Here is a 25,208-nt window from a genome sequence, read left to right on the forward strand (position 1 = left end):
TGGGGGTTAGGGCACTCAGCACATGCTGATTGGTGATTTCATATAAGGCACATGATTAGGCACCTAGGGACTTAGGAATCGGGGGCTTAGGGTATTTGGCAGGTGCTGATTGGTGGTTCAATGTACATTCCATATAAGGTGCCTGGTAGGTGCTCAGGAATGTCTATGCTGCAGGTACAGGTTACGTCATACTCCGTCCATCAGTTGGGGGAAGGGAAGATCTATCAGCGTTGCCTTATAGAAATGCTTTAGGAATATCCAGCTGGCTCTGAGCTAACCATTTGCCCAACTCAGAATCTTGAAGCTTCTCATTTGATGCTTGTGTGGCCCTCCCCACTTAGATAGAGGTAAGCTGGGTGTACCGTCAGTTCTGATTTGGGTGCCTGGTCACATCTCCATGGGATGAGGGGATTAAGCCCCTAAAGCTGTGACTCTGAAGTTCCAACCTTGGCCTTCTCAGCCACTAGAGTGTGGCCTGGTGGGACGTTACCTTTGGTTTCTCAGATGCCTTTGTGGGAGAGAGATGGATCATGAGGGTGACATCTCTGTGTTGTGCTAGGGACTGTTGTTCCTCAGAATCTGAGGAAGAAAGGCATAAGAACAGGTAACTAATGAGACTTTTATGGCTCAGGCCAGAGCAGAGGTTGGTGTCCTGGGTGGCATGCCTGCTTTTGGAGTTTGTGAATGGAAGACAAAGAAGATAGAATCGCACTGCAATAGAGAATTTTGTTCTGAAATCTGAATAGGTCATTAGGTCTTCTTCCTCTGTGCAGGCTGGTCACTGTGGGTCTTTGGGTCTGTGGCATTGGCTGGGAGCTTCTGGGGTGCCTTTCTGGGTGCTCTTTCTGTCTGTGCTGGGGTGTGTGTATGTGTGTGCGTGCACGCACACTCATTTTTCAGGGGTTATAGGCATCTTTTGGATTTGTCCCTAATGTGCTAGTCCTGTTCCTGAGGTGGCAGTCACTGGGGAAACAGCTGCTGATGTTTACCCCTTAACATGGAAATAAAGGTTGTCTAATTCCAAGGCAACAGGCTGCCTGATTGGTGTGTGTACCCATCATAATCCACCAAGGATGTTGATGAAGAGCCTTTATTCACCCCATAGAAGGTTGCATGTCCCAGGACATCTCACTAAATTGGGGAGATGGAGAGCATTGCTTGACCTGTGTCTTTAAGCAGCAGAGTGCCCAGGAGTGCTGTGGGAACCTGGGTTGGAAGAGGAAAGACTGGATAGTCAGAAGAGGGATGAGAGTCTTGGGGCCATGCATGGGAGAAGGGGTGATGTTTACATAGCCATGAAAGGTGTCTGGGGCCTGCTAATCATGTTCTTTCCTCCTGGATTTGAGATATATTTGTATCCCTCTCCGCCCCAGAAGTTGGCCTAAACTACCTCATGTACAGGTAGACTTCCTTTTCAGGTGTGGCCTTGAGGTGAGGTAGTAACCTTTCATTATTGTTGGCAAGGCTGCTGTTAGCTGCTCAGAAGAACAATTAATCTCTTATTGCTGCTCCAGGAAGCTTGGTTAGGAGGTTTCCTCTTGAAGAAGTTATTTTTAATGATGCTGATATCATGGATCCAACATTATGAAAATATGGGAGAAGCAGAGGCGCAGAGGGCTCCTTCAAGTGCTGCATTTCCTGTTTGCTGTGTTCAGGAGGGAGCAGCTGCCTGCCTCTCGGCACCCGCAGGCACGAGTAAACTGGTGCCAGACGACCTTTCCCTCACTGCCTGTTGTGAGCCAGATGTTCCTGGTGAGAATATCAGTCTCTGGGGCTGCTACCCAGACATGCTGGCAGCTTCCGAATGGTGACACAGTGACAGTTTACGTTTCTGCAAAACTCAGAAAGGCAGCCTTGTTTTTGATAACAGATGCTATACAAAATACGGCCTTGCTAAGCCTCCTGCTTGCTGGGCGTCACTGTGCTGTTGACCACCCAGCTGATTACTCTGAGACTTGGGTGAAAAAAATAATGCCTTTTGCAAGGGTGCGAGGTGACTGCTTTAAAGGAGAGGCCAGAGGTTCTGTCCTCCAAACCTGTCTCTGGGATTCAAGAACTGAGAGGGAAAAACAGTGAAAACAAAACCCCCTGCTTTTATGCGAAGGCTGCTGAAATGGTGGCTGCTGGGGAGGGGTTGTCTAGCATTTCATTCCCTGAAGAACCTCTGATGCTGTTATTCGCTTAGAACCTTTGACTCTGTTATTCACTCTCTCTTGTCTCCAGGTATGTTTGTCAGCGCAAAGATCAGCCTTTCCACTTTCAGGGTCTTTGCAGATGTGACTTTCATTACATTTGCTCTCTCTCCATCCCTAAATGGTTCATTAGATGAACAGGGGTGGTGTAAGGAGAAAAAGGAGGAATTAAAAAACATTTCTCTATGGTAGGTAAGTGGCTGATATTTCTTGGGTCTGACTCTTTCACAGCTGTATTTTATGCTCGTCCTTGGTCAGCCCTGTGAGGGGGGTGTCAATGTTTCTCTCTGACCTGAGAGAGTGACAGGAAGACCACAGCTGGGGCCAGCAATGTGTGCAGATGTGGAGAACAGTATAGCCAGGGGGCCAGCAGCTGAGACAGAACATGGAAAACAATATCCCCACTTTATTTTCATTGTTTGATGTACTTTTGCTGTTTTTCTATTAACAGTCTTGACACTAGATGAAGCCTGGTGCTTCCCTCTGCTCAGCTTATTACATTATCTGGAATACTGATTTCCAATAAAAATGATATGTTCAAGCCAGACTTCATCTTATTTCCCTTCGGTAAATAGAGAGATTATTACCATCTTTTTGATGGATGGAGCAGCATGAATTCCAGGATGTACATATTTCTCATGATAACTTTCTCAAGCAACCTAAACAAAAGTCTTCTGAGTTATTTTTATTATAATTCATTTGTCTAGAACACATAGATCAATTAACTACGTGGTGAATTTGGTAGAATTGGCTGACAGGGAAGTGGCTGATGTCTGAAGAACAAACCTAGGCTTTTCTGTCCCAGACTAGCATGGCTTAGCTAATAATAATAATAGTCCCTGCTACTATTTATTGATCTTGACCTGGGTCCTGGAGAGTCACATTTTATGCAATATCACATTTAAACTTTAACAGCAATCCCATGAAGTAGGTACTGATACCATCTTCATTTTCCTGATGGAAAAACTGAAGCTCAGATCTTTCTTTCTTTCTTTCTTTCTTTCTTTCTTTCTTTCTTTCTTTCTTCCTTCCTTCCTTCCTTCCTTCCTTCCTTCCTTCCTTCCTTCCTTCCTTCCTTTCTTTCTTTCTTTCTTTCTTTCTTTCTTTCTTTCTTTCTTTCTTTTTTTCATTGCTCTAGAGAAGGGGTTGGCAAACTCTTTCTATAGAAGACCAGAAAATAAATATTTTAGCCTTTGGGCTACACTATCTCTGTGACAACTCCTCAGCTCTGTTATTGTAATACTACAGAAGCCTTAAAAAATGCAAAACCAAACTAAGATGGCTGTGTTCCAATAAAACTTTATTCCTGACACTGATATTTGAATTTCATGTAATTTTCTCATGTCACATAATATTACCATTCTTTTGATTTTTTTAACCATTAAAAATGTAAAAATCATTCTTTACTTGCAGTCAGTACAGGAGCCGGTAATTGGCAAGATTTGCTGATCCCTGATGTAGATGATGAGCAGAGAAGGAAGAATGGGTTGGGATGTGGTGGTAGGAAGGACACTCCTGCCAGAGGGAACAGCATGTGTGCAGGTAGCAGAGAACATGAAGTATTTGAGGAAATGCAATCAATGCAAGTACAGTTTGATAGGTAATGTGGCATGATCAGAGGAGACATCAAGGCCCAAGTTATGACCTTATAGGACATTTTAATGATTTTGGACTTTATCCTTAGATCAATGAGAAGGCATTAAAAGAATTAGGCAAAGGAATGACAAGGGCAATTTAAAGGAAAAAAAAAAGGTCATTGGCTGACATGTGGAGAAAGGATTGCAGTGAGTGAGTTAACACCAGACATTGGGCGCCATTTAATGCTGGTGGGTCTTGATCCAGCATCTAGAAGGGATCAGGAAACCTGGAGAAGGGGCTGTGCGAAAATTGAATAAAAGTACAGAGATGAAACATAATTTTGAAAGGAATATGGGGGGGAGGGGTGGGGCAAGGAGCTTGGCTGAAGAAATTAAGTTCTCCTTGTCTCAGGACCCCTTCCTTTTTATTAGCACGATTTGTCCTAAGGCAAGGTGGAGATATACACATCAAAGGGTAGGGTTTCTGTACAGAATCCATTGTCAGATTGGGGAATTGCCTTCAGGTGTTTGGCCAACAGGAGGTAATAACATGTAGATTGAGATGCCCTGAGCTGTCTGGCAGCAAGCAATCATCCTTTTCAGGTTTGGGGAAATGCCTTTAGCCATTCCAGCAGGTGATAACATATGTGCCTTGCCCTTGTTGAGTCCCCAAGTTCCGTCAACCTTTCGATGAAACTCTTGCAATTATGACATGCTGGAACTGGCTTCCATCAGTTAGTAACAGTAGAAGCAAAATAACCAGGTGGGTGATCATGGTAGCTATTAGTGAATGTAGCCATACCATATCCTGACAACAGCATCTTCGGGCAGCGAGGATGAGCAGGAGGAAAATGTGGCTGGGAGAGACGAGTGTCTTGCCTGGCCACATAGCAAATGGAAGTAGAGCAAAGATGAAGACCCTGGTCTTTTGGTGACTTTCTCTCTGTGTGGTGTGAAATTCTTAACATTCTAAAATTGAAATTACGTTTATCTTAATCTGTCATTTGTCTCTGACCTTACAACTGAAGAGGTGGCTACTCCTGTCTCTCTCATAAAATTCTCATGAATGAGGATAGCACCTCTTAGGTTTGAGTCATTAGTTCTCATTTTCTGAGGAAATTAATTTTGTTGTTGAGGGAAATAACCCCTTGTTCAAATAAGAGAAAGGCTGAAGATGATACTGTGGGGATGGTTTTATGTTATTTTTGTGCTGGCATTAGACAGGGAGCTGAATACTTCTTTAAAGGTCAGCTTTTCTTAAAATCTGCATAGCTTTCTTTCCCAAGTGAGAATTGGCACACTGTCTTCTACCTTTGGAGGAATAATTCGTCTGGCTGGGCCTCAGAGTCACACCAGTTCTGACACAGGCATGTACATAACTCTGGCTCAGAGCACTCCATCTTTTGAACAATATGATGCCGAACAGTTGGGGTCTATTTCTATGGGGGGGTGGGGAAGAAAGGAAGAGGGAAAGGTGAGATGCATGCCTTGAAGCAAAAGGGTGGTGGAGATTTTGCTTCAGCTTCTCGGGGGTTGTGCCCAAGAGGTGGCAGTGGGTGACCCTGACCTACAGTGCGGGTGGGAGAATGGGAGCTTCAGAAAGCTTTTGGTGGGTGGGCCCAGTGGTAGTAACTGCTCAGTGAATCTTGTTTTTGGCTGGTATTTCATTCAGATCACTGTTATTTGTCACTTTGTATTCCTTCTCCATTATAAGGGAAGGTCTGTGGTGTCCTGGTCTGTGTCTCAAGTATCTCCTCCTATCCCATGTCGACTAGGTGTTTCATTAGCAGAAAGGATTTATTTAGGAAAAAGAAAGGCTTGCAAACCAGAGCATGCAGACAGGGCAAGTCATGTGCAAGTTCTGGCCTGTGCCAATATGGAAGGTATTTATAGAAGGGAAAAGGAGTAAATGGAATGGAAATTAGAACCATAGAGCTTTACTACGAACACAGAGTTCTCCCTTGTAGTGCTCTCATGAATGCTTCCATAAGACCTAGCTCCTCGCATAGATCCTCTCGACTTATGTTTGCTTAAAGTGCCAGTTAATCTTTATCATCCATAATGGACAATGTCTTGCACACAGCAGGTGTTCAGTATTTAATACTGGCTCTGTTGACCTGTCACCTTTGGCATCCATGCTGCACAGTACAACCTCTTCTCTCAAAAAAGTCAGAATTTTCTAATCTGAAGTCTTCAGAAAGAAGACACTTGGGATATCCTGAAAACAGGACAAATTTTAGGAGGATCATCCATTGAGGATCTTCTCCCTTTATGCAACTTATGTTGTCCACTTCTCTTTTCTTCATCCCTTTTGACTAGACTTAGGTTGCATGTCTTTATTGTTGTATAGTAGATGCTCAATAGAGATGTGCTGAGTTAGTTCACTCCTGATACTGATTTTATTTATTCTCTGTAGGCTCTTTTTTGTTGTTGTTGTTGTTGTTGTTAAATCTCACCCGAGCATATTTTCCCATTGATCTTTTAGAGAGAGTGGAAGAGAGAGGGAAAGACAGAGAGAAACATCGATATGAGAGAAACACATTGATTGGTTGCCTCCTACACACGCCCTGACCAGGGCCCAGGCAGGGGGGAGCCTGCAACCAAGGTATGTGCTCTTGACTGGAATCAAACTCGGGACCCTTTGGTCCACAGGCCTATACTCTATCCAACTGAGCCAAACTGGCTAGGGCTCTGTAGGCTCTTTACATATTCACTCAGGTATAGGTGATGAGGCTGAAGTTGCAAGATGTATTGATGTACTCTCTCTCTCTCCTTCCCTTCGTTCTTTCATCAGTTATGGAAAGTTGATTACTAGTATGTGCCAGGTATTGGGGTAAGTTATGTGGAGTGGGGGGCAACAACAAAAGAAGACATGGTATCTGATATCAAATACATTCTACCCTAGTGGAGAGAGAACAGGAAATAATGGTCACTTTGTAGGAGGTGTGGGCAGCCATGAGGGCCTCTCCCTGATCTAGTGGGTAGGACCTCCCTGAGGGATCTTCCTGCTGAAGTCTCAAAGGTGGTCAAGAGCAATCAGAGTCCCTGAGCAGCTGTGGGTGAATTAACAGGCTCTGCACTTGCCTTTCTCCATGTGTGCAGGGTGGAGATGTCTGCCCAGAGGTCAGTTTCTAACAGAACATCTCAGCAGTCTGCCTCTAACTCTGACTACACCTGGGAATATGAGTATTATGAGATTGGACCAGTTTCCTTTGAAGGACTGAAGGCTCATAAATGTAAGTCTTTTACATTTCTCCATTGTAAGCATAATATGTATTTGTCTTAACCTATGAAATCCCCAGTGATTACTTTTCCTGAACATTTTTTTTGCAGAACTCTTTCCTCTACCCCACAAAGTCCCAGAAAACACCCCCTCTAAACACACTGATTGCTCATGGATGGTATTACATGAGGGCCTTGATGATTCCTAGTGACAAGGAATTGAAAGATGGGGGAACATGAATCAATGTCAGTCTTAAACTGAGATATTGCATCAAAGCACTAACAGTTCCAGCTCTCGCAATCTGTGTAAACATTTAGACCTTCAAAAATGTGACAAAAGTAGAATCTGGAACTATTAATTCTGAAGAACCTTGTGATGTAACACACGGTCATCGACATCTTTCAGTCCATTGGTTTTCTGGAACTGGAGCTGGGAGAGCAGTCTTTGTGTATGTTCGTGATGATGGGCAAGAATAGCCTGTGATCATTCCTAACTCTGTGTTATATGACTCATGTGTCCGTTTATTGGACTGATTAATGATCCAGCACAGAGCAAGGAAATACAGTCATACCTGAAAGCTGACTGTCCTGTGTGAAGCATCTGTGTTATCTTAAGTAGAGCTGACATAACAAGCAGGAACTGCTGCCCACGCCCAGGTCCTGTCCTGATTGCCCCATAAATAGTCCAGAGATGTGTGCTTGTTTCAGAATGAATATCTGCAGCACTACCAACATTTTAGGTTTGTAACTGGTTCAGGTTAATGGGACACATTAGGAAATATAAGACAGATTAGAATGGGGGATATAGATGTGGCAAAGGAAAAGCATTTGCTTGTTTAGTATTTCCTGGCCACTCCCATGCCGACCTTGGCATTCATGATCCCTCACACTGATTTGCTGTTCCTTGCAAGGAGGTCAACTTGAGGAGAAATTATTTTATTATGATGCATACCCCTTGCCACGTGCTCTACCCTTTACTGTAATGCTCTCTAAGAAGCTCCGTCTCTAGACAGGACAGAAGCTGCTGCTCAAAGCCACTCTGGAAGGCTTCTCTTGGCTTCCTGAACCATGGCACTCGTCAGAATCTCACTCTGTTTGAATCTCTACGCTGACTTCCTCCCAAGAAAGAGTGTTTCAATGAAGACCAGGAGCTGTGTGTTCCCAGTTTACCACAGTGCCCATGCCCATGAAACTTGGCATATAAATACAATTTCAAGAGAGTTTGTATATTCCTAGGGTGAGATGGGGCTCTCCATTCATCCCTGAAAGGGGTTTAGAGTGAGAATATACCTTGGGGTTGGACCACATGGCAGAGGATGCAGTACAGAAGAATTAAAGGAAATAATTTAAGGGAGTAGAATTTTGTTTGAAGGGGGATGTAAATAAGCAAAACTACATAAATGAGCAAGGAAACATATTGTGATGAGAAACATAGATGCCGCATTATCAAGGATACGTTTGGAAATACTGTTGAATCACAGAGATTCTGAAATTCTAACCACAGAACTTCCCTGCTCTGCCCACCTCAGACTCCTCCTATGCTGGGACCCTCCCACGTCCACATTATTGCTGCTTTTTGATCAGGGCTCTGGGGCCCTAGAAGGGCAGAGGGAAGGGTCTGGGCTGGGTGAACGACACCCTCTCCCACCTCTGCCCACCGTGGGTTTGGGATGCAGCTCCCACTGCAGTGTGAAAGCCGTCCTCCTGAGAACCCCTTCCTCATACACAGATTTTAAAAGTGAAGCAATGCGACTAGATTCACTTCTCAGTTGAATGTGATGCTGGTGTGTGTCGTTATAGAATTTGCTTTGGTTCTGCAGGCAGCTGATGAAGTACAGTGTGCTGTCATTTATTTGTACAATGGTGTTGCACAGTCTGTGCCCCATAATTGAATTGTTATTGTTACATGTCAGTTGCACTTGCTTACATGTGTTTTTTGGGGACTTGTCCTTGTGTCTTTTTTAGGCCTCATTTCCATTATAAGGCAAAGTGTACAATTTCTATTTCCTTGGCCCGCTTAACCCCAGGAAAGATACATGGGTTTTGCATCCAGAATGCTGTCTATCCAGCACATTGTTGAATAATAGCTGTTAACCTTTAGGCAGTAGGATATGTAGAATGAAAGTATGAATTATACAAAGTAAACTACTAATCTGATTTCTTTGCTTTAAACAAAATGAATTAGAATTTAATTAGAATAATGCTTTTGCATTTATACATTTCGTGTCCAAGCCATTCGTTTTTTTTAAATTGCTAAGCATTCTCACTGCATGCCCACATAGGTTGACTTCTTAGAATAAATCAGAAAATGTAAAATAATTCAGCTCAGTTGTCTCCTCCAGATTTGAGACCCATTATTTCATGTACCATTGTATTTGTGCCAGGGTCTGTAGACAGTCCAGTCTCATCCCTGTCCTAGAGACATACACTTGTGACTGTCTCCCAAGACAGGGTTAAGGAAGGGCCCCTGTAGTGAAGCACAGATAAAAATGCCATGAGGTTCAAGGACAGGAGAGAGCTCATCAGCTGGGGAAATCGCCCAGGCTTGGTGAAGGAGATGGTGTAAGGCGTGGCTTTAAGGGTGGATGGACTTGCATCAGCTCTAGGTTGGGGACAGTTGTTCTAGCCAGGTAAAGGTCAGAGCCCCTGAAAAGGCATGGGGATTAGGAAGTTGTGGCTAAGATTAAGGTAAATATAGGGACACAATGTTCCCTAGTCTGATGTGAAACATGGGTTTTAAGGTAGGGGTAAGCTGGGAGAAAATAATTTAACAATAATAGCTGGCAAATATAGATTACCTTTTTCTCAGATGCCAGGCATTGTATAAAGTGCTTTATGTATGGAATCTTTTTTAACCTGGAGAAGGTTGGGTCTGTCTTTGTTGAAGAGTTTTTCGTAAGAGAGCAATATTATCAGAGCTGGGATAAAGCAGGTTCACACCGAGCTGCACAAGGAAAGATGGAAGAGAACGCAGGAGGCCATTTGCATGTTCTCAGCAAGAGGCAATGAGGACCTCTACTATTCCAGCATGAACAGCAGTGGGGGAAAAAAATGGGTTGGTTTGAATCAGAATTCATTTAAAACTGTATATCGCAGTTTCTGCTAAAAATGGCATTTTCTAACTCAAAATACTTCAATGGAATCTTGGGGTCCTGGGTGGCCTATGTTCTATCCTCAGTTCCTTTACTGGGAAATGGAAACCAGTGGTCAATCAGGCAGAAGTCTCTCAGTGTTACCTGAGACGGGAACATGGAGGTGACCCAGGTTCTTCTCTCTCCCTCATCCCTACCTCTTACCTGTCCCCAGTTGATGGATGGGTCAAGGTTGTCCCATAGATTGTTGATGTACCAACAATCATTTCATGTACCAAAAAGTTCAGATTTCTTGACCAAGTTTTCAGCTCCTGTGAAATGCTAATCCCAGTATTCACTGTCTTGCAGATTCTATTGTGATTGGATTTTGGGTTGGTCTCGCAGTCTTCGTGATTTTCATGTTTTTTGTGCTGACTTTGCTGACCAAGACAGGAGCCCCACACCAAGAGTAAGTTTGGGCTGTTCCTAAATATCTATAAAGTTCCACAGGGAACTGAAGAAACAGAAATAGTATCCAGGGCTGGGGGTTACTTCCAGGGTTGGAGAGAAGGGCTTGGTTATGGATAATTGCCTGCATCTAGGTGCCTGTGGGTGGGATCTGCCTTCCTCCTGGCCTCTTGCCTTTGGGCTTGTTTTCAAGTGGAACCTTGTGAACCTGGGCTTCTTAGTTCTTTTTTATAATTTAATGCTGATGCAGGCCTGATGTTTATGTTGAAATACTTATTAATTAGGATGTATTCTCTGCTTAGTCCCAAGAGAATTTAGATGACTGGCCAGATTAACAACAGTGAAAAAGGACAATGACCACTAAGTAGGATAAAAACTAGTTTTTAAAAACATGTCAAGGAATAGAGAAATAGTTTTTACTGAATATTTGATTGAATTAATCATTGCCAATAAACACTGAGTTCAATGCTGAGTTTCCTTGAACCTAGGATTAAAAAAGGAAACACTAAAGATTATGTGATATTCATAGCAGGACAAAGGATATTTGTGTTGGGCTTTGGATTTAAGGAGAAAATTATTACGTGGGTGCTTAAAGGATATTGAGCAACATTAGAAGGTATTTGTTAAATTCTGGTTTTCAAAAACTCAGAAATGTTTTGGAGAATTTTTTTGTCCCAACTTTTTAAAAAAGGGGAAATAAAACATAAGTTGAATACCATTTTAGTCGGCTCCAGCAGACACAGTAGCACACTAAAATTAGGTAATTAGAAGAGCATTTAATGAAGGGCTATTCATAAGTTGTGGCCAGGGAGGAGGACAACCCCACAGGACAGTGCAGCGTTGTAAGTTGGTGGTCTAGTTTCATTTTTCTGCAAGTATCTGTTCAATTTTCCCAACACCATTTATTAAAGAGACTATCTTTATCCTATTGTATGCTCTTGCCTCTTTTGTCAAATAGTAATTGACCAAAATGGTGTGGGTTGATTTCTGGTGTCTCTGTTCTATTCAGTTGGTCTATATACCTATTCTTGTGCCAATACCAGGCTTTTTTAGTATAGTTTGATATCCAGTATTATGATCCCTCCAACTTTATTTTTCTTTCTCAAGATTGCTGAGGCTATTCGTGGTCTTTTTTGGTTCTATATAAATTTTTGGAATATTTGTTCTAGATCTGTGAAATATGCCGTTGGTATTTTAATAGGGATTGCATTGAATCTATAGATTGCTTTGGGTAGTATGGACATTTTAATGATATTAATTCTTCCAACCCATGAACATGGTGTATTCTTCCACCTGCTTGTATCTTTCTCTATCTCTTTTTTCAATGTCCTATAGTTTTCCAAGTACAGGTCTTTTACCTCCTTGGTTAAGTTTATTCCTAGGTATCTTATTTTTTTTTGTTGCGATGGTAAATGGGATTGTGTTTTTGTTTTGTTTTTTTTAGTTTCTCTTTCTTAGAGTTCATTGTTGATGTATAATTACCGTATTCTTATTACCATATTTCACTATACAGTCTCCAGTATTTGTTGTTCAGTCTTCAGCCTGCACTTGAACTATAAAAAAATGTCTGGGTAAAGGGAAGAGCTCTGTCCATAACTTAGCTATGTCCAGAAATCAGGATCTGGAAAAAAAATTAAATGCATTTTACATGAAAGGATAATACCATTTTATTGAAGCCTAGGGAGATATATGGTTGAGAATCTCATTAACAGACACTTAAAAAGACACAAACTTCCCCCTTTCTCTGTCCATGTCCTTATGGACATCTGCACATGCCTTTTCTTCTATTATATTGGTCCATGGATTTGGAAATATGATGTGGATTGCAACAGTAGTAAGATAAGTCCAGTACAAACTCAGATTAGGCACATCTCATAGAGTGGTCAGGGAATAATAACATCTCATTATCTTCCTTTTCCTCCAAGGGACAGATGGATTTTCATGATGTAATTACTGAGGTGGATTTGTCTGATGTAGGATGCAGGTGATTGTACAGATGGGAAGTCTAACTCAAAGTATAACATGACTTCCTGTGATGGTTAATTTTATGAGTCAACGTGGCCAGGCCATGGTACTCAGATATTTGGTCAAACATTATCCCAGATGTTTCTGTGAAGATCTTGTGTGTATGTATGTGTGTGTTTAGATGAGGTTAACATTTAAATCAGTATTCTTTGAGTAAAGCAGATCATCCCTATTATATGGGTGGTTTTCATCTAATCAGTAGAAGGTCTTCCTAGAAACAGACTCACCTGCCTCAAGCTAAAAGGAATGCTGCACACTGCCTCACACTCGAACTGCAACTCTGCCCTGGGTCTGCAGCCTGCCAGTCTACCTGCAGATTTTGGACTTGCCAGCCTCCACAATCACATGGACCAATTCCTTAAAATAAATCTGTATCCCTCTCTCTCTATAGGATAGAAAAATAGATGATAGATAGATAGATAGATAGATAGAAAGATAGATAGAAAGAAAGAAAGAAAAAGAAAGAAAGAAAGAAAGAAAGAAAGAAAGAAAGAAAGAAAGAAAGAAAGAAAAGAGAGAGAGAGAGAGAGAGAGAGAGAGAGAGAGAGAGAAAGAAAGAAAGAAAGAAAGAAAGAGAAAGAAAGAAAGAAAGAAAGAAAGAAAGAAAGGAAGAGAGAGAGAGAAGAGAAAGAGAGAGAGAAAGAAAAGAAAGAAAGAGAGAGAGAGAGAAAGAAAGAAAGAAAGAAAGAAAGAAAGAAAGAAAGAAAGAAAGAAAAAGGGAGGGAGGGAGAGAAAGAAAACTGATACACACCACACCACAAACACACACACACACACACACACACAAACACACACACAAACACACACACGGATCCTGTTGACTGTTTCTCTGGAGAATCTGACTAGTACATTTCTTTAACGTGTCATGTTGACCCTGGATAGCTGAGACTTGCATTTCCAGTCTTCTAATTGGCAGTTCAGTTCAATTGCAAATGGTTTCTCATTTGATGGCGGTTCTGAATAATCTCAGTCAAAGAACAGGGGTCATTGTAACTCCACATGCTTTCAATGAGGTTTAAGGAGAAAGTCTTACCCTTTTGTTTTACTTTTAATAAAATAATAGACTGGCCTTCTGAGGCACACTTTAAGCATTTTTTTTTTTGAGTCTAGGGCAATGTAAGACATGGCATTTTGTTGCAGTATATCAATAGAAAACTGAAAGAAACAGGCATGCAAAACATTCCTAAATGGATCAGTTAAAAAGCCTTTTTGATCTTAATAAACTTGACATTTATTTGGCAGGAATTTTCTCCAAAATAGCCATTATTTTTTCCATTCAGCCAACTTTAATATAAAATAAACCATTTTAATTTTTCCTGTGATAATTAGGCATGGAGGAAAGAATGATGAAATCATTGAGAATACTAATAAAAATCTTTTAAAAACATGTTTATTATATGCCAAGGTCTACTACTCCCTTTATATATGTAACCTCGCTAAATCCTCACAGGAAGATGAAATAAACCCTATAAGTGTTCACACTTTACAGATAAGAAAAATGAGGCAGAATCGCTAGTCTGAGATCTCACAGGTAAAACAAACAAACGGAAAAATGCTGTGAACCAGGCAAAGCCTCTTAGACTCTGAAGCTCCTGTTATTAACCACTACGTTGAATCAAAGCTATTAGTAAGCAATCAGATTTGTTTTATTTTATCACATAGCTAATCAAGTGTGGGTTCCTCAGTGCTGGTGGAAGTCCTGGTGGCAGCTCTGGTCCAGGTGAGGAGTAGGAGGGAGAAGAAGAAACCCACCTCGCATGGGACAGTCAGACCAGAAACATTCATGTAGCATCTACACTTGTCAAATGGTGCCTCATTCTCCCCCAGCGTCAGCTTGGGTGTGTCTCTCAGTGAAACAGTAAGATGAATAGAGAGAATCTACGTAGAGAGTCCTGGTGATGGATAGAAAAGACGGATATATCTGAGTTCTGGTTGCTTTAAACACCAGACTCTCTGGTTGGTTTGTCCTAAGGACAGTTACTTCCTCAAGTAGGATATCACAAATATGATTCCAATGTTCTGGTTAAGATACTTAACCAAGTCTGCAAGCTCCAAATAGATAAATGGTGAACCTACTACTTAATTCTATCTTTTTTCCCATGGAGGCATCTTAGGGGTGGGTGGGTTTGAATGGCTCACTAGGGTCTTATCAGTGCTGATCCATGGGAAAGGTATGAGTATCCCTTCAACAGTGGTGAGACACAAGGATGGCAGATACCACCACCTCTGCCCCCACTCCCTGTGCCCATGCCCACAACAGACATTACTAATCAATTGTGTTATCCTCCATGCGTGGCCAAGACATTGCCTCAGAATCATTTTCAAAACACCACTCCAGATAGCCGTCAGGAATCAACCACAGTTCACCTGAGAGAGAACAGGTATTTGTCATCTCTTTGGATGGCAAGAGTTGAAATCTCTTCAACTGCACAGAACTAAGGACATAATAAAACAGGCAAGTTTTCCCTCTAACATTTTCAACTCGGGATCATATTAGGATAAGAACTTCAATTGGAATCACTGACTACTCAGTGGCTTCTGTTAAGGGAGGGAGTGTGCAAGAGTTAGACTAGGTTATAAGACAGTAAAAATAACTCTCCACAGCTCAGGACAACACAACACAGGTGTGCTTCTTGCTCAATCTACGTGTCTGCTGAGGGTTGGCAAGGGGTGGACAGAAGCTTCTCCACTTGTAGCTGCACTGTCTCCACACTCAGCTCGCTAGTCACAGTGACAGGGAAGAGAAAGCCTGGAGATCTCACCTGTGCCCTTCCGTTCTTCATCCGGGAAGGAAGGAAGGAAGGAAGGAAGGAAGGAAGGAAGGAAGGAAGGAAGGAAGGAAGGAAGGAAGGAAGGAAGGAAGGAAGGAAAGGGAGAGAAAGAAAAACAGGTGATACACAACACACACACACAACACACACACACAAACAAACACACACACACACATCCCCTCCTCTCACAGCTCAGTGGGCAGAGCTAGCCAATGCCCCCAGGCTGCCCAGCCTGGGAAGGGTAATCTGCCCAGGAGAAGAGAACCAGGTATGGGTACACCCTAGTGGAGTACACTGAAGAGGGAGATAGACTGTTATAAGGCTGGCATCACCTTTCTTAAAAGCTTATAGGGCCAAGAAGCAGCTTTAATGGAGATTATTTCCCCCATGGAATATTTGCTGTTGTCTTTGGGGAAAAACAAACCCTCTTACCTGGATCCTTTATGGAGAAGGAAGGTAAAAGAACCATTTCCCCCTGCTTTCTCAACTAAGGAGCCATTTGCTCTCTATGGTGTCTTGTTAAAGCATTATGGCTCTATTATCATAAATCCGCCAGAGAGAGAGAGTAGCAGGAAAGGCTTGGATCACAGCTTTCTGTTGGCTATTTTAGACTTCTTTAAAAAATTATCCAACAACAGACATCACATACCTCAAATACCACCCTTTTGGAGCCTTGGCTAAGTGGACTTTGTCCAGGTGGGGAAGCTCTTTATTTAGGAGTGAGAGCAGGATGGCTCAGGACCTTGTAAAAATGGAAATTACATTTTACCTTGAGTTGCAATGACCTGAATACGGCACTGACTAAAGGATGTATATAATGCAACTAAAAGCTATCAGCAGGAAAATGTTCATGCTCAAGGTCTTTGAGAATGACCAAGGCCACAGGAGCTAGCTGGCAAAGTGCGGGTGTAGTGAGTGGGGCCCACGGAAGTCCTGCCACTCCAAGAGGTCTACTCCTAGCAACAGGTAGAAAATCTGACTATTTTTTTAAAAAGGAAAAAATCTGAGTATTTTATGTATTTGATTCAATTTATAAATTTATACGCCTTCGTTCAGGAGTTACTTTTAATTCCCCATCAACTAAGAGGCAAGTGCACAGTGATGACTTGTCCAGGACTGTACTGAGGGTTGTACTGAGGTAGTGGCATTTTCCAGAGAAACTGGCATCTTTCTGAAAGTCAGTTCTACCCACTAAAGCAACCAGAGGTACTTCCACACACACACAGAGGGTTTGGTTGGCACCTCTGGGCTTGTTACATGAGATACAGCTCTCAGTACAGGCTATGGTTTCAGAAACGTTAGTGGTTATTATGGTTTTCTCAGGTTGTTAAGATTTTCTCAGAAGCTTTCACTCTTTGTTTGTTTGTTTGTTTAAATCCTCACCCGAGATTCCATTGATTTTTAGAGTGGAAGCAAGAGGGAGAGACAGAGAGAAACATTGATGCGAGAGAGACACATCAATTGGTTGTCTCCCACACGTGCCCAGTGCCGGGGATCGAGGCTACAGCTGAGGTGTGTGCCCTCGATGGGAACTGAACCTGAGACACTTCAGTCCGCAGCCTATGCTCTATCCACAGAGCCAAAGTGGCTAGGGCAGAAACTTTAACTCTTCATAGGTCTTTGTCACTTACTCATCTTTCAAAGTCCAGTGGAAGTGACTGCTGGAATGACCAGATGCCCGCAGCTGATCTGCCTGCCACTTTTCACGAGTGAGACAAACCTGAGGACACTAGTGGGCATGCTAATACTCGTAGCACAGCAGCAGCCGCTTCATTTGTACAATCTTGCCATAAGTCTGGAAATCCCTAGGGGAATAATCCAGAGCATTATGAGTATTTTTCTTCAGCAAATGGAGGAGTCTTTCCTCCTGGCCTGCCTTGTCTTTCGGTGACAGAGGAAGGAGCATGTCTCTAAACACTGGAGGTGGCTGTGCCTCCCAGATATCAGGGCTTTGGAACACCCTGCAGATACAGCCATTCAGTCCACTGATTGAGGGTCTAGTGGCTGCAAGGCCCTTTGAGAGATGCAAAGATGCACAAAATATAGCATAGCAGTATATAGGAGAGAGAGGACTGCACAGGTAGCTGTGACAGGAGGTGGGAAAAGATGGAAGAGATGGTCGGTGAAATTCAGTAAGAGCACAGAGGAGGGAGATTAGAGGTTCTCCATGAGGCAGTGACTTTTGAGTTGCACAGTGAAGAAGGGATTTGATTTGACAGACAAAGCAGGGTAGAAGGAACAGCACAAGCAAAGGCACAGAGAGGGACAGTTGAGTGCATCAAGGATCTCCTGTAACTATGGCTCTGAAGCCCACACTCAGGGTATCTTCTTTTAAAGATCACATATTCTTGATTTTAGGCCTTAGTGGAATTCTGACCCTGTAGGAATGTAGAGGAGGCCTCCTTCAAAAGCAAGAGTTGCTTTAGTTTTAAGATCTTTTCATGATGGATGCATTCACTTACTCATTTAAAAAAAATTTATTGAGCATCTACTATATCCTTAGTACTGTGCCAGGTACTGGGAACATAGGCAAGAAACACAGAGTTCATCATCTTAATGAGGGTGCCAGACAAGTGAAAAAATAAAGGGGGGGGGGGCTGTAATACAGAATGAGAAGACAAATGGAGAGAAGCACCCAGACCTCCAGGTGAACAACCTAATTCAGATGGGAGGAGCCAGGGGAGGTTTCTTGCAGGAGGTGGCACCCTACATGATTCATGTTGGCCCAGAGGAGTAAGGCAGATTCCAGTAAGGCAGATTAGCTCGTTTCAGAATTACCTTGCACACAACAATGATAAAATGTGGACAAAATATAAAGAACGACTGTTGGAAGGCACTGAAGAATGAATATTAGTAGACAAAAACAGAAGGGCTTCTGGCCCTTGGGAGGAGGAAGCTCTATTAGTGTATGTCTGTGGTTATATGGTTAGAAGACTTTCCACCTGAAGTCTCCCAATCTCCTTTAATCCCCTTTGCAGTGCTTTGAAATGTTCAGTTTACAGGACTTACACATTCTTTGTTAAATTTATTCCTAAATATTGTATTTTTGATGCTATTATGAGTGGAATTCTTTTTTCATTTTCTTATTGTTTGTTACTAGTATATAGACATACTACAATGAATTTTCTATGAGATCAATTGAAAGGAAAATCTTTTTGATGACAGTGTTGGAACAACGAAATAAACATAAGGAAAAGAATGAACCTTGACCCCTTTCTCAACATAGATCATATACCCAAAGTAAAAGCTCCTAGAACAGCTCTGTTCAGGAGAACTTTCTGTGACGATGGAAATGTTCTCTGTGCTGTCCAATTGGTAGCCACTTGCCACATGTGGCTGTTGAGCAGCTGATATGTGAGTAAGCTGATTGAGAAATCAAGTTTTACATTTTTCTTAATTCAAATTTAAATAGCCACCTGTGGCTAGTGGCTTCTAGAACTAGCATGGTTCTAGGAGAAGGCATAAGAGAATATATTTGTGATTTGAGGTTTGGCAATTATTTTCTAGAGAGGGTATAAAAAGCAATAAACATAAAGAAAAAAGTTAATAAATTGAACTTAACTGAAACTTAAAGCTTCTGCTCATTAAAAGACATCCTTAAGGACATGAAAATACAAATCACAGATCAAGAGAAAATGTTTGCAACACATATATCTACCAAAAAAACTGTATTCAGAATATATTACAAAACTCAAGAGTGTTTACGATACATATATCTGGCAAAGGCCCTGTATTTAGAATATATTACCAGCCTCCTACAAGGAAAAACAAAAACAAAAAACAACACAACTTTTAAAATGGGCAAAGGACTCACACAGTTACTTCACAAAAGAAGTTAAACTAATAGCCAATAAGGACATGAAGAGATGCTCAATATTACTAGATATCAGAGAAATGCACATTAAAACCACAGTGAGATGCCATTTCACTCCCATGAGAATGGCTAACATTAAAAAGACTGACAACACCAAATGCTGACAAGGATGTGGAACAACTCTAATTCTCATACACTGTGGTGAGGGTGGAAAATGGCATGACCACTTTGGAAAACTTCGTGGTTTCTTATGAAGTTAAACACAGATCTACCATATGACCTAGTAATTCTACTCTTAGGCATGTACTCAATAGCACTAAAAACATAGGTGTACAAAGAGACTTTTCAAGAATGTTCATTGCAGTTTTACTCACAAACTAGAAACAACCCAAATAACCTTAAAAAAGATAATGAATAAATGAATTGTAGTGAATTTATACAGTGGAATTATACTGAGCAAGAAAAAAGACAAATGATTGTTACATGGATCAATGTGGATTAATCTCAAAGAACATGCTGAGCAAAGGAATGCAGACACAAAAGGCTGAATATTGTGTGATTCCATTTCAAGAACAGGTTACACTAATCTGTGGTAAGAAAATTTCAAGACAGATTGCCTATGGGAAGTGGATTGAACTGGAAGTTCAAGAACAGGCAAAGCTAACCAATGGAAATGGATATCAGAGCAGTGTTACCCAAAGGGGGTGGAAAATGAGTGAAAGGATACTTCCTAGGAAAAAGGAAATATTCTATATCTTGATTGAGGATGGTGGTTACATGGATGTATAAATTAATAAAAATACGTTGAATTTTATACTTAAGATCTATGGATTTCTGTATGTAAATTTTACCCAATGGTAGGATGAATAGAAACTACATTGAAGCAAGATGTGTCCATGATCATAGGTTTTCACATATAAGTCCTTTAGTTTATCAGTCAATGAAAGAAAAGAAGACTAGAAAGACAACCTACTGAATATTTAATGTTTACCAGAGTCTGAGAGTACAAAGATGAACTTTTCCCTTGTTCTCAGAGAAGGAGAATCAGATAAGTCGCACTGTTCTCACACCAAGAGAACTTCAGGTAAAAGCTTAGGGGGAGAGCGGTGGGGCAGGGAAGGCATCTCAGAGGCCTGGGCTCTGCTCTGGGGAGGGACGAAACTCTTGCACTCCTGTGCCTTTGTTCTTCAATAAGGGTGCTTAATGGACCTGATGTGGCCTGCGTTATGCTGCACACAGCTGGGTTCCTGGGTCTGCTTTCCCACTCGGCTGATGCCCAGGGTAGGTGGAAGCTGATCTTCATAGCTTCTTAGTCCTGCAATTAGAGAAGAGTGTGGGCCCCAGCAATCTTAATCACGCCTTTTCAAACATGTTAAGCCCTTCTTTTTGCCAGGTAGTGTTTTAGCTTATTAGGTCACATGTTGCTGGCATACTCATCATTGTTCTCAAACATCTTTTAAAACTGAGTGAAGACAATTAGGGAAGGAAGATCACCTACTGAAAGACAAGACCACTTAAATTTGCATTAGAGCAGAGGTCATTCAGCATCTCGCCAAAGACATTTTTTTAAAAAAAATTCTGAATACAGGACCTACTGAATGTTTAATGATTTACTCTTGTGTAAATCAATGATCTTCAGGTCACATTTGCTCGGCAGACAATGAGATTTGTTAACCAGGCTTTTTTCTACAAGGAAAAGCTCAGGCTTCTGAGAGAAATTCCTTGTTTGATGCAACCCATACAATCTGATAGAAAAGTCCCTCAACTGGCTGGATTACACAGCTTCTAGGATTACCGATCTCTGAAATCCAGGTGATTCTTGATAATTTGGAGGTTTGTGTATATGATCATATTTTCCAGACCTGTACATGGAATCTCTGTTCCTCCCACCCCGTGGGAATTTGTTCGTCAGCACTTTATCCGGAGATACGGGATGTAAAGGAAGAGAGTTAACTGAAATGGAGGAAGTTACAAACTCGTTGAATGCAGCCTAGTTTTTGTTAGGTTCTGTTTGGATTTGAAAACATGTTCAGACATGATTCTTGCCCTTAAGGAGTTGCTTGTGTGTAAGCAACCTTTGTATACATCTGGGAAGAAGGGGTTAAAGACCATGGAATATCAGGGTATTCAACTTACCCATAAAAGTCCTTTAGTTTATCAGTTAAGGAAAGGAAGGAGGAATAAAAGGACAACCTATTGAATATTTAATGTCCTTGTAGGACTAATTGAGAGCTATTTTATTCATTGACTTATTGCCATTAAGTCGCTCATTTGTTTCACACTAAATGGAATAAGGAAGTAGAGACCTGGGTTTTATTCCTGTTCCTATCACTAACTGGCTGTGTGACTCCAGTGGGTAGTCTGTTCCCTGCCTGGCTTCTGTGTTTGTAAAATTGGTATAGTAATTCTTGCTCTAAGTGACTGTGCTGGTCAGTTTTCTTTAAATATATGTGTGTGTGCATGTATATATATATATATATATATATATATATATATATATATATATATATTTAATTGATTTCAGAGAGGAAGGGAGAGGGAGAGAGAGATAGAAACATCAATGATGAGAGAGAATCATCCATCAGTGCCTCCTGCACACTCCCTACTGGGGATTGAGCCCACAACCCAGGCATGTGCCCTGATGGGGAATCAAACTGTGACCTCCTGGTTCATAGGTCACCGGTTGATGCTCAACCACTGAGCCATGCTGGCCGGGCTGTGCTGTTCAGTTTTGAGAGTCGAATGAGATAAATGGATACAAACAGCGTTGACAAATAAGAAACTCACCTCTGTGAGATAACATTGTCTTTGTTCAGGCAGCATGATACAGGCCAGTGGTTCTAGACCTGACCAGGAGCAGTGATCCTGGAGGATTCTATGAAAATACAGATTAGCAGGCCCTGCCTCTGGAGATTCTGAGGGGGTGCGACTCAGGACTCTGCATTTTAAGAAGCACTTGAAGTAATCCTGATGCAGGTGATCCGAGAGTCCCACTGCAAATTCGATGATTCCTCCACAAGATGTCTCTTTCCAGGAAGGTCCAGGGGCCCTCATGTTGGAGCCTTTGCCTTGGGTTTACTTATGCATGTTCAGAAGTGACGTCTCTCAGTTCTGATGTTTGTCTGCACGCTCTGCACAGGGACTTGCACTCCGTGGAAATACGCCGGCCTGCCCTACATGCCCCAAACCACGATTCAGCAGGAGAATGAGGCAGAGTGTAAGCAATGCTTTCTTTCCCTTTTCTCTATAGCAATGCAGAGCCTTCGGAGAAGAGATTCAGAATGAACAGCTTTGTGTCAGACTTTGGAAGGCCGCTGGAGCCAGATAAGGGCAATGAGGAGTCCCGGTCTCTCTTTCACTGCTACATCAATGAGGTGGAGCACCTGGAGAAGGCCAGAGCTGGCCAGCGGACCACAGCCCTCGACAGCGACGTGCAGCTGCAGGAAGTCACCAGAAGCAGCGGGCGGCCAGAGGAGGAGCTGAACAGGCTCATGAAATTTGACATCCCCAACTTTGTGAACACGGACCAGAACTCCTCCTTCGGGGACGATGATCTCCTGATTTCAGAACCACCTGTTGTTCTAGAAAATAAGCCAGTTTCCCAGACCTCACACAGAGACCTGGATTGAGAGAAACATGCTCTGTAATATGTCTTCCTGAAGATGTCGGGGTGTGTTTGTATAGCAAGAAATCTTCATTTACCAAAATGGTGTGTGTCTGTGAAAGAGAGAGAGAGAGAGAGAAACGGAGACAAAAAGAAAAAGAGAGAAGAGAGCCCCTCAGAAGGGAGCTGATTAAGCTGAGTTTTTATGCCTTTAAACACATCTGAGGCTTTGGGGGGAATAAAGTAAACTTATTGTTGAGAAATCTGGCCACATACTGGGCATCAGCGCTCTTGAATGGGGGTTATCTTTGTGTTCCACTCTGGCCCTGCCCCGGCCATTCTCTACCTTTAGCAATTGCTTTCCCTCTGGGCTGCCGCATCTTTTTCCTGTCAGGAGGGGAGTCTGGAGTAGGTGATCCCCACTGGCTCTAATATTTTGTGAATTTCTGACCGTGCATGCAGACGAGGCTGGGATATACATAAAGCCGCATAAACTAGGGCACTGGGTCCTATTTCTTAGTGTAGGACCCCCCACCCCTGCAAATGTCTGTACCTGCACTCAACCCTTAACTGAGCTCAGCTTTCATCGGGGCCCAAACGCCCACCAGGATGTCAGGACACTCGTCTCACCCATCACTGTGGACAACGTTTCTGTCGGCTGTGCCAACACAGCTTTTCTGAGGACCTCTGGCCGTCCTGCCCCTCCTCTCCTAGAATGAATATCCATAGAACTCCAGTCCCCAAGAAAAGTAAGCGAGGTTACCAACTGTACCAGGGGAGGTGACTTGGGTGTGTCTCTGTGTTGATCTGTCTGGTCACACTGTTGCCCCCTTGGCCCCTGAACAGGTAAAGTGCTATTTGCCATGCAGTCTGCTTACTTGGCAGATGTGTAGGTGATGGTCATCTGGCTAGGGTGTGGCTTTGAGTTAAGATGGCGAGTGGGTTGTAAATACCCCACTAATAGATATTCCTGGTACAACACATCTAAACACGCCCCTGGTATCAGAAATAATTTGGTTTTACACTTCCAGGTTACATGCATGGCCAACTGCTAATCTCTGGGTGACATATTCATTATGGATTTGTTCACCACCTGTCTTAAGTTAAAAAATAAATATGTTTGATTGCACAGGAATTTCCTCTGGTTCTTTGTTTTCACACATCCAGTGTTTTTTATTTCCTTCATAAAACTATCCCTTGTTTGTAATGCCTCCTAACTTCTATTATCTCTAGGAGCCCAGTAGTCCAAGTCACGTCAGCTTTCATTTAGGAATTGTTCCGTCAAAAGAAATCCCTTTCCCATAATGTCTTTTGAGGAAAATATTATTCTTTGAGAATCTAATGCTAAGCAGAACAAGGAGTGAAATATTTTTTGTAACGAAAGCTGCTATAACACATTCTTGCAAATAGAGACCTGCTGTTTTTGATGAATATTTTCAGGAAAGAGATCAAGAGTAGCAAAGAATGCTGATTTTATTAACTTCTAATATGAATATTCCTCATAATTTACTTAATCAAATTAAACTATTTTTTATTAAGAGTAAAAGCTCTTCAAATGGTATTTGATTTAGAAGTAGATTTATTAAAAGACTGAAGGATATTTAAAAGTTGGGAAAATACCCATGACTACCGTCATTTTTGTGAACTAAATGCCAAGGACTGGGTCTAAGGTCTTACCCGCCTTGGCTAACCAGCCAGCCTGGCTCGGTGCATGGAAGACACGAGACACAAGACTCCTGAGTCGGAAACAACGGATTTCATTAGAGCCCAGCAGGCAGCAGTGCTTCATGTTCCTGTTGGTTCCTGAATTCATTTCCCATTGCTGTTTGAACAAAAGATAACACTGTGGGGCTTAAAGAAACACAGATTTATTCTCTTAGAGTTCTGGGGTACAGACTCCAAAAGCAGTCTTAGTGGGCTCAAGTCAAGGTGTGGCCAGGGCTGTGTTTCACCTGAGGATCCAGTGAAGAATCCATCTCCTTGCCGTTTCCAGCTCCTGGAGGCCACTCAACTCCTCGGCTCCTGGTCCCTCTCACTGCGACCTCTGCTTCTCCTTTATGTCTCTGTCTCTGACCATCAGGCCTCCCCCTTCTAAAGGCCCTGGGATTGGTTACATTGGACTACCTGGGTAATCTCCCATCTCAGGATCCTTAGTCAGTGTAAGGTAATGGGTTCAGATTCTGGGAGTAGGACATGGACGTGATTGGGGGACATAAGCCTACCAACAGTCTTCCATTTGATCCCAAAGATTCATATCCATCCCACATGCAGAATACACTGATCTCATCCCAACATCTTCCAAAGTCTCAATTACTAGAGCATCAACTCAGTGTCCTATATATACACTAAATCTTATCAACTCAGAAGTCCCAAATCTCATCATTTTAATCATCTAAGTCCGGTTCGGGTGAGACCCTGGGTATGCGCCATTGTGGGGAAAACGCCATCTGTGGCCCTGTAAAAC

General features: G+C 42.2%; 1 protein-coding gene across 1 annotated transcript in view; it reads left to right on the forward strand.

The window, feature by feature from the left end:
- MRAP2 (melanocortin 2 receptor accessory protein 2) overlaps positions 1 to 23,873 on the forward strand; it is a 35,961-nt gene extending 12,088 nt beyond the window's left edge. Inside the window, exons 2-4 of the mRNA XM_028129015.2 lie at positions 6,872 to 7,005; positions 10,432 to 10,531; positions 22,391 to 23,873. Coding sequence (XP_027984816.1) covers positions 6,879 to 7,005; positions 10,432 to 10,531; positions 22,391 to 22,769 — 606 coding nt within the window. The 5' untranslated portion in view covers positions 6,872 to 6,878 and the 3' untranslated portion in view covers positions 22,770 to 23,873. The remainder of the gene's footprint in view (positions 1 to 6,871; positions 7,006 to 10,431; positions 10,532 to 22,390) is intronic.
- The last annotated feature ends 1,335 nt before the right edge of the window (positions 23,874 to 25,208 follow it).

Source organism: Eptesicus fuscus, chromosome 10 (genome assembly GCF_027574615.1).
Source record: "Eptesicus fuscus isolate TK198812 chromosome 10, DD_ASM_mEF_20220401, whole genome shotgun sequence".
In the NCBI taxonomy this organism is placed as follows: domain Eukaryota; kingdom Metazoa; phylum Chordata; class Mammalia; order Chiroptera; family Vespertilionidae; genus Eptesicus; species Eptesicus fuscus.